The 17,354-nt window shown below is 40.8% G+C and overlaps 1 protein-coding gene across 1 annotated transcript in view; it reads right to left on the bottom strand.

The window, feature by feature from the left end:
- Positions 1–1,868: 1,868 nt before the first annotated feature.
- ERICH6 (glutamate rich 6) overlaps positions 1,869–17,354 on the bottom strand; it is a gene marked incomplete at both ends in the record, with an annotated part of 86,383 nt that continues 70,897 nt past the window's right edge. Inside the window, 3 exons of the mRNA XM_080654664.1 lie at positions 1,869–2,132; positions 14,481–14,709; positions 17,196–17,351. Coding sequence (XP_080510790.1) covers positions 1,869–2,132; positions 14,481–14,709; positions 17,196–17,351 — 649 coding nt within the window. The remainder of the gene's footprint in view (positions 2,133–14,480; positions 14,710–17,195; positions 17,352–17,354) is intronic.

Consider the following 17,354-nt stretch of genomic DNA (forward strand, 5'->3'; position numbering starts at 1 on the left):
TGTCTAACCACTATGCTGTACATCTGAAACTACTACTGTAAAAAAAAAATGTCATCTCATTATTTTGCCTATGTCCAATTAATCAAGGCATTATTCAGTATCTACTATGGGCTTTACACCCATAAAATAGGTTTTACTAATGTATAAGAACAGATTCAGCTGAGGCTTTCCTGTGACTGTTACTTGTACTTTATGTGCTATTTTTCAGAGATATGCTTATACATATTAGCTCAATTAATTTAATATTTCTATCTTACTTGAAACTAAACTTTCCCTCATCAATGAAAAGGAAGAGGCAAAAGTCAAAAATAGAAAAGAGAGATTTAATGTTGATCCAGACATGAGTCTGGTAACCTCTTTTTTCACAAAGACAGCAGGGGAGATTAGCAAGTATAGAAATTAAAAAATAATACAATTAAACCTTCAATGTTAACAGAGTTCTTATAAAGCAAGCTAACTAAAGGCAACAACAACATAAAAGATGGCAAATGGCTTAATACCAAGAATTAGGCCCCATCTCCCAGCGGCTCAGCTCCTTCCTTGTTGGTTCCTACTTCCTACTGCACAGCACTCAGCCTTCCCAGAAATACCCCATTCTTCCACTTACTCCTTTACCTTCCATTCCCAACTTGCACTTCCTCAGATGGCTCTTTGTAGGAAAACAATAGGGTTTAGTACTTCACACTAAGTGGTGAGTGGTTGATAGGCATAATCCCGCTTGTGCATTTAGCACCAAATTTGGAATTCACTATAAGGAATGGCCCCTCAAACTACATTTCTCCCTCTCCCAGAGAACAGGGTGTTGGGCAAAAAAGGAGCAGGGGATTAAGAAGTACAAACTTCCAGTTATAATGTAAGTCATGGGGATATACTGAAAAGCATAGGGAATAAAGTTAATAATAATCACTATCTATGGTGACAAATGGTTTCTAGGCTTATTGTGGTGATCATGTTGTAAGGTAAGTTAATGTTGAATCACTATGTTGTACACCTGAAACTAATATAATATTGTATGTCAACTATAATAAAAAAATAAAGTTGAATAATAGCTTTAGGCCATTCCACTCTAATAAAACTATTATAACATTTAAAAGAAAAGAACAGGGAACTGAGAAGTCTGGGAAGTTCAGAAAGGCAGTGTGCAGGTGCTCCAAGGACATCCCCGCTCTCAACTCTTCGTTGTTCTCTAAAGCAACTTTATCATTGAGCAGAAGAAACTGTGCAGGGCTGTCCTTGCCGACTCAGCAGCACCCCCCACCCTTCCCTTGGAAGGGGAAATACACAATGTTCTAAAATCCTTTGCCAGCAGTTCCAGTTATGATTCCCTAGCAAGAGGCACCTGCTTGAGGTTTGCCAGGTGAGAGAGAAGCAGGCCCCCATTCATCCCTGGCAGGAGGGCAGAGGATCAGGTAGGTGGCCTGTTAATTTATTGTTAGTCCCACTCTCTGATGGGAGGGGCAGCTCTTCCAGGAGAGCTCCTGCCACCCTCACTTCCTTGCTGTTAGCTTCCTGAGATCCTCTCACTTCCAGATTTCCTGAAAGCCAGTGGGGTTTTTCTTGACCTTCACTTCCCAGACTTCAGGATGGTTTTAGAAACGTCTGACCCCTCCCTGTTTTCTGTTTCCCCCAATAGAACTCTAGTTGACACAGACACTTTTGCTGATTTGCTCATTCTCTGCTATCCCGAAAGTGAGATTGTTTTCCCCTACCAAGAATGTAAACCAGTGATGACTCAGGATGTGTTCTAAATTTATAATAAAGCCTATTTCTTGGTCTTTCCTAGTCATTTTATATACTCTTCTTGAAATCTCCTGCACCCGCTCCTTAAAAAAAGTCAATGAAACAAACGAAAGCACCATCATACTTAGTTAAATTTTTTCATTTATTAGAGCTGCTATTGTTGTTTTGGTGTCTTTCTTTACACTGGAATTGTGACAAAGGGCCATTAATTTTACAGAAAGTGAAGAAAGGTAGGAAGGTTGCTTTAATTTTCCCCAAACCTGGCCAGAGGGAAAATTCACACATCCTTCAAGTTTATGAAACAGGCGTCGAATCTTTATTAAAATGGCCAGCAGAAGAAGGTCATCCCCGTTCACGTATTGGAGAACTGGAACCTCCTCAGGTTTTATCAGCTGTTCAGCAAAGGGAAAGAGAAGGGAAGCTGAGGACCCAGGGTGGGAAGGTGCCTGTGGACCCAAGGAGGTGGGGAGGCTGGTGGCGGCACTAATTTGGGGTTGGATTCCCTTGAGTCTAATTATCTATAGACAGGGGTAGGGTGTTACTCTGACCTGGACGAGGAATGGGCTGCAATGCTGTGGAGACTTGAGAGACTCAAGCAGGCCAGAGCAAACAGAATTTGGACACTTTCAAATGCTTACAATTTATTCAAATAATTTGACCAGCATATACTGAGGGGAGCACAAAGATGCTGAACCCAGTTCCTTCCCTGGGAAACACCAAGTTGGGGAGAGCGTTGTGAGCACTGGCCCAGAGGCTTGGAGGACACTGAGGGCAGCCCTCCTCAGAGGAGGGAGCACCCCAGCGGGGTTTTGAAGAAGGACTGGGATGACTACAACTCCTTTCCTTCTCCTAAAGGGGCCCTCCCTCCAGGAGGCCATTCCACATTAACCTTCCTTGGCTTCTGCTCTCCCTACTTCCTCATAGCCTTTGGTGATTCAGGCTGGTGTCTCTGTGCAGCTGCAGGGAAGGCAAATGGGTCTGCTCCACAGCCTTGCACGAGGAGCTTCCAGGCTGCAGCTCCCGGGGGTGGGGGTTCAGTGGGCAGGCTAACCAGAAGCTAAACCACTACCCTCTGCAAGCTGAGTGACCACTTACCTGCAAAAGACACCAGAACTCACAGTATTGTTCTGCATTTTCACCCCTCCCCCCCACGAAATGAAAGGAAGGAGGAGAGGAAGGGAGGCAGGGAAGAAGGAGTATGAGATGGTAACAAGAATTGATCAGCATTTTTAACTTCCCTTCAATTCCAAGTCTCATAAAATGACAAAACTTTTTTAAAGAACAAATCAATAATGGTTCTAGAAAATAGGAAAAACTTTCATCATCAGAAATAACCTTGAGGAATTCCTAAACATAAAAAAGCAGATGGGACCATATCCAGAGTGATAAATGACCAACTGAAACCACTAACCCCAAACACACCCTTTCTGAGCTCCAAGTCAACAGAAATGAGAAGCGGGAGGGGCCCTGAGGTAAGTGTGAGGATGTCAGTTGGGAGGTAGCCCTCGTCCTCTCCTCTGTGTTGAGCCCCACTTGGGACTGAGAGCCTGTCATGGGACTAGCCTTCGACCCCTCAGCGGCACATGCCACTTCTCCACAGTTATCAGAAGCAAACTTCAGTGAGCAGAACATGCAGGAAAGCAGATATTCTCAAACACAAAAATGAACGCACACCAACAATCACCAAACACCTGAGGAAATTTGAGGCCATGACAGAGAGGCACCAGGTTTACCTGTCAGAGATGCTTGTATTCAAAGACACAGAATTAGGAGCCAGAAGGAGATTATATATAAGAAAATATTGACTATATATATTTTCTGAAGGCCTTGAGAGTATTGTTGTCAAGGAAAGGAAATAACTAGAGAACCTGGAAGTTAATTCTATTTATATAAAAAAAAGTTAACAGTCTTAGAGTAACCATTAAAATAGAATGTAATAAAAGATTGGTTCTGCCCTGACCGGTTTGGGTCAGTGGATAGAGCGTTGGCCTATGGACTGAAGGGTCCCAGGTTCGATTCCGGTCAAGGTCATGTACCTTGGTTGCGGGCACATCCCCAGTGGGGGGTGTGCAGGAGGCAGATGATCAATGTTTCTCTCTCATCAATGTTTCTAGCTCTCTGTCCCTCTCCCTTCCTCTCTGTAAAAAAAAATCGATAAAATATATTTTAAAAAAAGATTGGTTCTGTTAGGTTGAGGAAAGCAACAAAATCCATCTCTATGCTGTTTACAAGAGACACATCCACCTCAAAACTAGGTTAAAAGGTTGAAAATCCAAGGATGGAAACAATGCACCAAGCAGATGCTAACTAAAGAAAGCAGGTGTAGCAATTTAACATCAGCTGGAATAGTGTTTAAGCCAAAGACCACTAAAAGAGAAATTGCATAAATACACCTTGATATTAAAATATTTGTCAAAAACACCCCTCACTGATACACTGAGTCAAATAATGGGCATAGCTGAAGAGCAAATAAGTGAGGTGGAAGCTGGCACAGGGTTAAGGGGCACAACTCACCAGGAAGATTATCATCTTTAATTTCATAACCATAGAGTTTCAAAATATACAAAGAAAAATCTGGTAGAAATAGTAGGAAAAATATGCTCTGTGTGGCTCAGTTGATTGGGCACTGTCCCATGCACAAAAAGTTTGCTGGTTCAATTCCAGGTCAGGGCACATGCCTAGGTTTCGGGCTCAATCCTTGGTAATATCATTGATGGAACCATTAATGATGAGAGAGAATCATTGATTGGCTGCCTCCTACTGGGGATGGAGCCCGAAACCTGGGCATGTGCCCTTGACTGGGATCGAACCTGGGACTCTTCAGGCCAAAGTAGAGCACTACATATTAGAACTTGTGGCACAGGGCCAAAGAGGCATTCAGAGTGCCAGGGTGGAGGTGGGGATGTGGTGCCATTGATTAGATGGGATGGGTCAGAAACCTGAAGGAAGTGAGGCAGCAGCTATGTGCTAAATGTGGAAGCAACATTTTAGGCTGAAGGAATAGTAAGTGCAAAAGCTCTGTGGCAGGCACATGCCTGGGATTGTCTAGGAACAGCAAAAAGGAGCAGGTGAGTGATAAGAGGGCATATTGAAATAAGAAGTCCAGGTCAGGTACAGTATTTTATAGGACCTTGGCTTACTCTGAATAAGATTAGAAGCCACTGGATAGTTTTGACCAGACTTATGTTTTCAAAGTATCACTCCAATTATTATGTTGGAATAGACTTTAGGAAGACCTGAAGCAGGGAAATTAATTAGGAGGCTACTATAATAATCGAAGCAAGAGATAGATTAGATATGAGAGGCAGACAAGAGAGATAGATTGGAGGATGTGAGAAGTCTTAGAGTCTGGACATAGGGTTTATAGGAATTGCAGATAATAGAAGTGGGGCTATGAAACAGAAAGGAGGGTAACTAGTTCAAAGTCTTTGGCCTGAGTGAATGTATTGCCTTTTTTTTTTTTTTTTGGAAATGGAGAAGATGGAGGGTGGAGTGAGCTTTCAAGTCTAATTTTGCTAAGTAAAGTATTTAATGTTCTCTTAGGCACCCAATAGAGGTGCAGGTTTGGAATCAGAGATTTGCAAATGTCAAGTTCATGGGAGATCCCCCTGGAGACAAAACAAAAGGGCTAGCAGCATGTAGAGATATTTAAGGACAGCAGACTCAAAGACATCAAGAGAAGCCCAAGGCAAGCCCTGGAAGCCCTCAATATTTGGGGAAAAAAGAAGTGAAGAAAGCTAACAAAGAAAATGAGAAGGAAGCAAAATCAAGTGAGCGTAGTGACCTGGAAGCAATGGAGGACATAGTGAGCAACAATGTGTGTGAATTGCTAAGAGGTAATTAGATTTAGCATAATTTGGAGTACATAGGAAATATTATAAATAACATTTAAAAATAAAATGGACAAATATGCTGGGAAATGCAAACATGGAAAAACCTTTAGTACTTGTTAATTGGAAAACAAAAATAAATTGAAGCCCTAACAATATAATCTGTATAGTTTAATCCAATTTTCATTATAAAAAGATGTATGTATGTATCGATCCAAGATGGCAGACGATGGGATGGCAGGCTGCAAGATAGTGTGTGAGTGAGAGAGTGAAAGGAGAGTGCATAGATGTGCAGGGAGTGTCTGTATTTTGAGTGAGGGACAGTTATATTCCACAGGACTGTTGGGGACTGATGGACCAGGCTCCCCTGGCTGGGCAGCCTCTACTACTGCTGAAATCTCTCCCAGAGCAGCCAGCTCTGCTACAGAGACCAGGCCATCTTAAAGGAGAGAGCAGCTGAGATCAGAAGCCCAGCCTTACCTTCAACCAGGGAGACCTCAGATACCTCCCAGGACCCTACAACCACAACACACAGGGACTAACTGCCTCAGCTGTGAACCCACAACACTGAGACTCCAGCCTCCCTGGCCACGGGCGCCTAAAAAGTTTGTCCAGGGGGAGACAAGGTGGTGGCCAAATATGCAGATGGGTCCTGCGCCTTCTCATAGAGCAGATAGAAGGAACAGCTGAATTGGATAACAACTAGCCAGAATTGGTGAATTAAACACAGCTGGTGAGGCAATCTGTGGACAGAAAGGTCAGAGATTGCCTAGAGAGAGTCAATGCAGGAGAGAGAGAGCTACATAACCAGATACCCTGAGAGGAATGAACACGGGGAAACAAAGAAACAGCCCCCATACAAAAGAAAAGAGGAATCACTGAAAAAGGAAGTAAACAAAATGGAGGCAAGCAATATTTCAGAGAAAGAATTCAGAGCAATGGTCATAAGGACGCTAAAAAGGATGGAAAACAAATTCAACAATATGTGTAAGAACCAAGAGGAAATGAAAAACCAAGAAGAAATGAAGAATGACATCACTGCAATAAAGAATGCAATAGAAAGCATCAACAGTAGACAAAAAGAAGCGGAGGACCGCATCAGTGAGCTAGAAGACAAGGTAGAAAAAAATACCCAAGCAGAGCAGCAACTGGAAAAAAAAAAAACTTAAAAGACAGGAGGAGAGCCTAAGGGAACTTTGGGAAAACATGAAACGAAACAACATCTGAATAATAGGGATACCAGAAGGAGAGGAAACTGAGCAACGATTAGAACACCTGTTTGAAGAAATACTGACAGAAAACTTCCCTGATATTGGAAAGAAAAAACTCACACAAGTCCAAGAAGCTCACAGAGTCCCAAACAAGATGAACTCAAAAAAGCTGACACCAACGCACATTATAATTAAATTGACAAACACCACCAACAAAGCAAGATTCTTAAAGGCTGCCAGGGAGACACAAAGTTACCTACAAGGGATCTCCCATCAGACTATTGACTGATTTCTCAACAAAAACACATCAGGCCAGAAGGGAATGAAATGAAATATATGAAGTCATGCAAAGCAAGGGTCTGAATCCAAGAATACTGTACCAAGCAAGGCTATCAATCAAAGTTATGGGTGAAATCAGGAGCTTCACAGACAAAAAAGGACAAAGAGAGTTTATTACCACCAAACCAGCAATGCAAGAAATGCTAAAGGGTCAGCTGTAAAAAGAAGAAATAGGAAGGGAAGAAGGAACACAGGCATAAAGAATAAAAATGGCAACAAACAAGTACCTATCAATAATAACTTTAAATGTAAATGGATTAAATGCTCCAATCAATAGACATAGGGTAGCTGAATGGATAAGAAAACATGACCCATATATCTGCTGTCTACAGGAAACCCACATCAGAACAAAGGACTCACACAGACTGATGGTGAAGGGATGGCAAAAGGTTTTTTAGGTGAATGGAAATAAAAAAAAAAAAAGATGGGGTAGCAATACTTATATCTGACAAATTAGATCTCAAAGTGAAGGCTATAATAAATGATAAGAAGGCCACTTCATAATACTAACGGGAGCAATTCAACAAGAAGATATAGCTCTAGTAAACATATATGCACCCAATATAGGAGCGCCCAAATACATAAAAAAAAAACACAACAAAAAAAACTTCTGGAGGATATCAAGGGAGAGATTGACAGCAATATAGTCATAGTAGGGGATTCTAATCCCCCACTAACACCACTGGATAAATCCTCTAAACAAAAAATCAGCAAAGAAACAGCAATCCTAAATGACTCACTAGATCAGATCTAATTAATTGACATCTTCAGAACATTCCACCCCAAAGCCACAGAATATACATTCTTCTCAAGTGCACATGAGACATTTTCAAAGATAGACCACATATTGGGACACAGGCAAAGTCTCTTCAAATTTAAGAAGATAGAAATCATATCAAGCATCTTCTCAGATCACAATAGCATAAAATTAGAAATCAACTACAATTAAAACAATGGAAAAAATCAAACACCTGCAGGTTAAATAGCATGCTATTAAACAATGATTGGGTTACCAAAGACATCAAAGAAGAAATAAAAAGCATCATGGCAACACATGACAATGAAAACACAACAATTCAAAAATCTATGGGACACAATAAAAGCAGTCTTGAGAGGGAAGTTCATAGCTCTACAGGCCTACCTCAAAAAACAAGGAAAAATGGTAATAAATTATCTAACCCTACAACTCAACGTGTTAGAAAGAGAGCAACAAGAAAAGCCCAGTGTAAGCAGAAGGAAGGAAATAATAAAGATCAGAGCAGAAATAAATGACATAGAGACCAAAAAACAATACAAAAGATCAACAAAACCAAGAGTTGGTTCTTTGAAAGGATAAACAAGATTGATGAACCTCTACCTAGGCTCACCAAGAAGCAAAGAGAGAGGACCCAAATAAACAAAATCAAAAATGAAAGGTGAAGTAACAACTGATCCCACAGAAATACAAATGATTATGAAAAAATACTATGAACAACTCTACGCCAACAAAATGGACAACCTAGATGAAATGGACATATTCTTAGAAAAATAAAATTTCCCAAAACTCAATCAGGAAGAATAAAAAAACCTGAATAGGCCAGTAACTACCAAAGAAATTGAAGCAGTGATCAAAAATCTTCCAGCAAACAAAAACCCTGGTCTGGATGGCTTTACAGGGGAGTTCTACCAAGCATTCAGAGAAGAACTAAAACCTATCCTCCTCAGACTATTCAAAAAAATTCAAGAGGAAGGCATACTTCCAAGCTCTTTCTATGAAACCAGCATTACCCTAATTTCAAAACCAGATAAAGACATCACACACAAAAAAAGAGAAGAACAGGCCAATATCCTTGATGAACATAGATGCTAAAATCCTCAACAAAATTCTAGCAAATCAGATTGAGCATTAAATTAGAAAGATCATACACCATGACCAAGTGGAATTTATTCCAGGGATGCAAGGATGGTACAATATCAGCAAATCAATAAATGTGATACATCACAGAAAACAAATTGAGAGACAAATATCACATAATCATATCTATTGATACAGACAAAGCATTTGACAAAATCCAACACCCTTTCTTGATAAAAACTCTCAGCAAAGTTGGAATAGAGGGATCATACCTCAACATAATAAAAGCCTTATATGACAAACTTACAGCCAATATCATATTCAATAGGCAGAAAAGAAACTCATTTCCCCTAAGAACGGGAACAAGACAGGGATGCCCACTTTCACAACTCCTGTTCGATATAGTACTGTAAGTGCTAGCCATAGTGACCAGACAAGAAGAAAAAATAAAAGGCACCCACATTGGAAAAGAAGAAGTAAAACTCTCCTTATTTGCAGATGACATGATACTATACACAGAAAACCCCAAAGACTCCATCAAAAAACTACTAGATCTAATAAATGAATTTGGCAATGTAGCAGGATACAAAATTTACACCCAGAAATCTATGGCCTTTTTATACACCAATAATGAACTCACAGAAAGTGAAACTAAAAAAACAATCCAATTTACCTCTGCAACAAAACAATTAAGATACCTAGGAATAAACTTAACTGAAGAGGTAAAAGAACTGTACTTGGAAAATAACAGGACATTGAAAAAAGAGATAGATGAAGACATAAACAAATAGAAGAACATACCATGTTCATGGATTGGTAGAATCAACATCATTAAAATGTCCATACTACCGAAAACAATCTATTGATTCAATGCAATCCCCATTAAAATACCAATGGCATATTTCAAAGAGCTAGAACAAACTCTCCCAAAATTCATCTGGAATAAAAAAAGACCCCGAATAGCCACAGCAATCCCGAGAAAGAAGAACAAAGTTGGAGGGATCACAATACCAGATATCAAGCTATATTACAAAGCCATGGTTCTCAAAACTGCCTGGTACTGGCACAAGAACAGACATATAGACCAATGGAACTGAACACAGAACCCAGAAATCGACCCAAGCCATTATGCTCAATTAATATTTGAGAAAAAAAAAAAAAAGAATACAATGGAGTCAAGACATTCTTTTCAATAAATGGTGCTAGGAAATTTAGTCAGATACATGCAAAGAAATGAAACTAGATTACCAACTTACATCATACACAAAAACACACTCAAAATGGCTAAAGGACTTAAATGTAAGATGGGAAATCATAACAATCCTCCAAGACTCCATAAGCAGCAAAATAGCAGACATATATAGTAGCAATATCTTTACTGACACAGCTCCTAGAACAATGGAGACTAAGGAGAAAATAAACAAATGGGACTACATCGAAATAAAAAAGCGTCTTCACAGCAAAAGAAACCATCAACAAAACAACAAGAAAGCCCACTGTTATGGGAGAACATATTTGCCAATGCTATTTCAGATAAGGGTTTAATCTCTAAAATTTACAGAGAACTCATACAACTTAACCAAAGGAAGAGAAACGATCCAATAAAAAAGGGGCAAAGGACCTGAATAGACACTTTTTGAAAGAGGTCATACAGAAGGCTGAGAGACATATGAAAACATGCTCAAAATCACTAATCATCTGAGAGACGCAAGTCAAAATAACAATGAGATACCATCTCACACCTGTCAGAATGGCTATCATCAACAAACGACAAGTGCTGGTGAGGATGTGGAGAAAAGGAACCCTCATGCACTGCTGGTGGGAATGCAGACTGGTGCAGCCACTGTGGAGAACAGTATGGAGTTTCCTCCAAAAGTTAACAATGGAACTCCCATTTGACCCAGTAATACCACTTCTAGGACTATATACCAAGAAATCAGAAACACCAATCAGAGAGGATATATGCACCCCTATGTTCATAGCAGCACAATTTACAATAGCTCCGATTTGGAAACAACCTAAGTGCCAATCAGCAGATGAGTGGATTAAAAAACTGTGGTACATCTGCACAATGGAATACTGTGCTGCGGTAAAAAAGGAGTTCTTACCGTTTGCAATAGCATGGATGGAACTGGAGAGCATGATGCTAAGCAAAATAAGCCAGTCAGAGAAAGATAAATATCACATGATCTCACTTTTATGTGGGATATAATGATCAACATAATATTATGAACAAAAATAGATCCAGAGACAAATGGCAGAGGAAGTGGGGAGGGCGGTTAGAGAGCAACCAAAGGATTTGTATGCATGCATAGTAGCATAACCAATGGACACAGACACTGGGGCCATGGGGGCTTGCCTGGGGTGGGAATGGCTGGGTAGTGGGGGGGTCAATCAGGGAAAAAGGAGACATATGTAAAACTTTAGACAATAAATAATCATAATAATAAAGAGCTAATATGCCAATGGTCGGGATGCCGTAACATGTAACAACCCATCACAGGAGGCTGCAGGTGCATGCACAGCAGGGCGTTGCTCGGAGATGGGGTGGAAGTGGGGAGGTGCCCAGAGGAGGCAGGACCATCCCATGCCAGGGAGGGCAGGGTTGAGATCCCATAGCGTGCCCCTCACCAGTCCTTCGTCACCCTCCACTTGCACTCAGAGCGCCCTGCCGCCCACCTGCCAGGGGAAGGAGCACAGTGCAGCAGGCAGGAGGCTTCCACACTCTCCTCTGGCACCATGATGGGGCGGAGCCACCGTGTTGCTCTGGAGACGGGGCAGAAGTGGGGAGGTGCCAGAGAAGGCGGGACCAGCCCAAGGCAACTAGAGGGACTGAAGGCAGGGCTTGAAGCAGCCAGAGAAGGCCGGAGGGGTCGGGGGCTGGGCCAGGCACGCTGGAGCTCTGTGTGGAAAGGTTCAGGTGTCAAGGCAGGGCAGCGGGTGGGTGGGCAGGGCCACGCAATTTCGTGTGCTGGGCTCCTAGTACATATATCAAAGATGTATGTAAGTAATTTGTAAATGCATAGAAAAGAGAAATACACGCCACATTTTGGGTTAAGGTTACCTTTGAGAAAGGGATTAGAATAGAAGAAAGGATAAAAAGAAAATCTCATTTTTAAACTTTGTATATTTCTATATTATTTGAATCTTCAAATATGAGAATGTATTCACATGTTCCATTTGTATTTTTAAAAAATCCAAAGAAAGGCTGATCATGAGGACAATGAGAAAAGTAAAAACTTGAACACCAAATTTTTTCTTTTTCATCAAAGTGACTGTTTTTCTGATTAAAATTCATTTCTAAAGAGGGAGAGGAGAGTGAGCACATTTTGCACATTTTTTATAAATATACTAGAGGCCCAGTGCACAAAATTCGTGCACGGGAGGGGGGTGTCCCTCAGCCCAGCCTGTGCCCTCTCACAGTCCGGGACCCCTCGCTCCTTACTGCCTGCCTGCTTGCTGCTCCTTACCGCTCAGCTCGCTGCTCCTTAGTGCTGCTGTGAAGGCTCCTGCCACCGCCACTGCACTTGCCAGCCTTGAGCCTGGCTTCTGGCTGAGCGGCGCTCCCTGATCACCAGGGGACAGCTCCTATGTTGAGTGTCTGCCCCTGGTCGTCAGTTCATAGCGACCAGTCATTCCACCATTCTGTCGATTTGCATAGTAGCATTTTATTATATAGGATTGTACCAAATGTACAAGGCTATATTGTAAATTTCTATGTCTGGAGCCTGAATAGCCACTTGCAGTAGCCAGACTGGTTAAATGCAGCTAGGATAATTGAGAGCAATTGTAGATGCTTTCTTTATGTTGTCTGAATCTGAAGTCCCCCTTATGTTTGTGTTTATGAGATATTCCTGCCTGGGCTGAATATTGAGGTCATACTTCCACTAATTAAAAGTATAAACTTTAGAGGTTGAAGACACCTTAGAAGTTGGAGCAGTCTCTTCCTTTAATAATTGATGAAACAAAGGTCAGAGTTAAAGGGACTTGTTCAAAGCCACACGGTATATATGATACATAAGTATATAGACACACAGATCTGTATCTATTTCTACACCTGTGTATATATTTCAGCTTTATTGAAGTATAACTGTTAAATTCTACATCTATCTGGAACTGTCACTGACTGATGCCAAGCACCATGCATAGTACTTTACATTCTTATTGAATCTTCAACACAATTGATATGGTAGGAATTATTATCCCCATTTTATAGATGAGGTGTGGAGAACAGACCCATGAGCTAGACGTGGGCCAGACAGAAACTGCTTCCCCTAAACCCTCAGGGAGTGACTGTAATAGACAATTTCCTTCTGACATAAACAGTATCTCTGCCTTAAGCCCCATGGTGTGCAGGTTCTGGAATGACCCTTGTCCTGACCTGGGCACACATGTAAGGCATTTTCCTTTACCTGGGATGGGTCCAGGGCCAGTGCCCCATCCCTCCTGCCTTGTTCTGTTAATTCTTTGGTGCCTGTCAAGCAGTGTGGAGGATACGCATTTCATCTGCCCAAGATGTAAGTTTCCTTTAATAAACTCTTTAATTGCCAGACTGGAGTGGCCTGCCTCTTTCTTCAGTCCCTTCCTGCCCATCACTCAGGAAGGTAGATTTCCAGTCTTGGGGCTTTCCCCTAGGTCTGTGTGTACTAACATGAGGGAACTGAAGTTCAAGTTTACGCACTTAGCTAAATGGCAGAGTTGAGGTTTGAAACTACATCAAATGTAACCTGAAGTCCATGTTCTTAACCACTGAACTGTATTGCCAGTTTCTGAGAGTGCCTCTGGGCCATGCCCTGGGTAGGATAGAGGAATCAGTAAAACAGAGACTCTGTAATTCAGGAGCTCCCATCCCGTAGGAAGGGCAGCCATGAGGGCAATTAAAGGAGCAGGGTTCAGCAAGCACAGAGACAGAGGTGAGTACAGCCCAGAGAAGAACATGACCGACCCTCACTCAGCCAAGGGCTAGGCAGTATGGAAGTATCTCCAAGAATAAGAGGCTGATGCTTGGTCTTGAACATTGTTAGAATCCAGGTCTCCTGACTTAGCTCAGGGCTTTCTACTAGAGCACAGAGAGAAGCAAGTGCATTCCTAAAACCAACCCCCAAACCAGCACTATGCACTCACAGAGGAAACACTCAGTAAATGTTGCTTGGATCCAAGTCTGAACTAGAAGCAATTTCTGAGGATGAAGAAACAATTAATAAGACTCCCCCAACTCCATTTGAAACTTTCACTACTTGTTTTTTCACTGAATTCCAAAATTCTTAGTGGACAGTAGATTACACACAAGTATAATCCTCCTATATAATAGAAGGCTAATATGCAAATTGTCCCCTTGACCAGGAGTTCAACCGGTGGGTGGGGCTGGCACGCCAACTGCCTTAAGCCTCTCCCCCTCGATCGGGGCAGGCTGGCCGGACTCCACCCATGCACAAATTCATGCACCGGGCCTCTAGTTTATCAATAATAACACTAACAAAAGTTATTTTACTCTTACTATTTAACTGTTTTAAAAAATGTACCTACCTGCACTTTGGTCCCGACACTGATTCTTGCCTGCTGACCCATTGCTAGGAAAGTGATTGAAATCTTGTCTTGTTCTAAGATTCGAATTCCAACATAATGGTTCAAAGCCAGAAAGACGGGTTTAAAAGAAACAACGGGCGAGGAAGTGACAGAACTTGACCAATTCCAAGCTCTTACTCTATTGCCAGCTTGATCTGAATATTGACCTCCAAAGACATTGATGTAAACCCTGGGCAGAAAGGAAATTAATAATCACAAACAGAAACATTATAATTCAACTCTGAAATTTGACCTGACATTTGCAGACCGAGGGGAGTAGTTTATGCTAGCCAATAGCATACAAATGGTGGAAAAATCCCAGGTGATCCTAGGAGTGATAAGACCGTGACTGAATGCTATACTAATATGAAGTAATGGGTTTAATTCAAGACCTACTAATATACCAAAATGGGTCTAATGATGGGACCAGGATGGTAAAGGGATCTGGAAAATGATGTGCTGGAAGAAAGATGAAGTGGAAGGTTTAATCTGGACAAGAAGAAATACAGGGGAGCAGGGTATTCCTGAAAACCAGGAGAAGACCAGTGCTTAGATTTTCCCCATGGCAAAATGAAGATTGGGGGTGTAAATTTTGAGGAAGGCCAAATTGACCTCAGTACAAGAGAGCTGTTTTCTAACAGCATCTAGCACCTGGGAGCCAGGCGTCTGAGGAGGCCTCTCACCAGGGTGGGGGTGGGCAGGAGAGCTCAGGGGACATCTCTGAGGCACTGTGGTGGAGAAGAGCTCTGTGACAGAGCAGAAGGTGAACTTAGACCAGCCAGGCTCCCCAGTCTCTTAGCACCATCACTAATGCACATTTTACTACACAGTCTGAAAGCTAGTGGCACTAATGACGTCCATTCTACTCAGTTACCTCCTTATGCTCTCTTACCTCCTTCCAAATTGGATCTCCACCCCTTTCTTGAGGAGACAGAATATGTAGAGTTCTGAGTGCTTAGAAAGTTGGCTTAATTTGATAATGAATTATTTCTTTAAAAACTAGATGAATTGGCCATAAAGACCCCCTAAGTAAAATCTCTAACATCTTATTTCCCCAGTATTGATTAGTGGCAGTAATCTAATAGCAAAAGTACAAATGAGAAATTGAGATGATTATCTTATGGTATCTGGGAAGTAGGATACAAAATTATCCATATAAATTACTTATTTAATAAACATTCTTGAATCTAGACCATGTACAGATACATACTATGTAATGGCAAAGATTCAGGGTGTGCTTTCAAGCATCTTCAGTCCAGTAGGGGAGATGGGCTTGTTGCACAAGAGGCAGTGAGAAGGGGTTTGGAGTGTATCAAGGAATCATGTCAGAGGGCCCAGGAGTTGAGCTGGTGGGTCAGAGGGCTTCATTGGCAAGGGAAAAAGTCCTAGAAACTAATGAATACCTGGTGACAATGAATATAGTGCCCCACCAAACATAATATAGAGTTGCTGTTGAACCCTGAAGGATAAGTAGAAGTTCTCCAATATACATGGGGATAATGCATTGACTACTGCCTTGGACTAAAAACACAAATAGCTTTCTGTGTCCTAACTCTCTCAAGTCCTGACAGTGTCCAAGCTTTGTCAATTATTGGCAAAATTTCTCAAGATGAGACAATTTCGCTTGTTTAGGTTAAATGAAATAAGATAAAGTCAGAGTATAGAGTACATGAATCAGTAGATCAAAATGGGATCAGGATCTTAATTTCTCTAGAGATTTTGTTTGTATGCTATTGTTGTTAGTTGTGGCTATAGGATGCTTACTAGTTAGAAACATAGGGTGTCCCAAAAAATGTATACACACACTTTGAATAATTATAAAGGCAGTGTTTATTAAAATACATTTAATTTTCAAAATTGAGCTATCAGCTGTTAAAGTCTATACATCTCAAACAATAACAGTGCATTGTAGCACCTGTCCATTGTAAATTATTTCCATAGGTGAAGCAGTATAACATTATTAGGGCAAAGGCTCTAGAGAGACTGTCTGAGTTCATATTCCATACCCCTAATGTAATTTACACAGAGATTTTTATAACATTGAAATTGTATACTTAATATTTTTTTTTTCATTTATAGAAAGGATCTGATAAAAAAAAACCAAAATAAAAATAATATTAAAAGAAAGAAAAAGAAGAAAAAAGAAAGCAAACAAAAAGAATATGATGAGCTTTGTTTTACAAAGTTGCCTAGGATTTTCCCAGAGAAGCATATGAAAAGGCATAAATCAAATAGTTCTATGAGTTAAACATAACTATCTAAAGACTTTTAACTTAAATAAAATTTCTTAAAGCCATTTTTATCATCTTAAAGAAAAAAATAACACTTCTAGTTATTAGATGAATAAGTTCTGGGATCGAATGTGTAGCATAGTAATTATACTTAATAATACTATGTTACATATGTGAAAGTTGGTAACAAAGTATGTCTTACGTGTTCTCAATACATACAAAAAAGGTAATTAGGTGGCATGATGCATGTGTTAACTAATGCTATGGTAGTAATCATTTTGAAATTTTTAAGTATATCAAACCAATGATGTTGTATACCTTTACCTTTAACTTACACAATGTTTTATGTCAATTATATCTCAATAAAGTTGGAAAAATAAAAGGAAAAATAAAATTTCACAAACACAGAAAGCACAATGATAGCAGGAGGGAACTAGAAGCCTACCAGACATTTCCATTGGGATGATAGCAGGAACTTCGGCCAGAAGAGTCCAGCACTGCCAGGATCGCAGGGTTAGTGGGTATGTCTTCTTGGACTATACAAGTGAAACCATGGATCTTGTTGGGCACTCGGATGATGGCTAGGTTTCCAGATGGGTAGCTG

The sequence above is a fragment of the Plecotus auritus genome (assembly GCF_963455305.1).
Source record: "Plecotus auritus genome assembly, chromosome: 2".
Lineage (NCBI taxonomy): Eukaryota > Metazoa > Chordata > Mammalia > Chiroptera > Vespertilionidae > Plecotus > Plecotus auritus.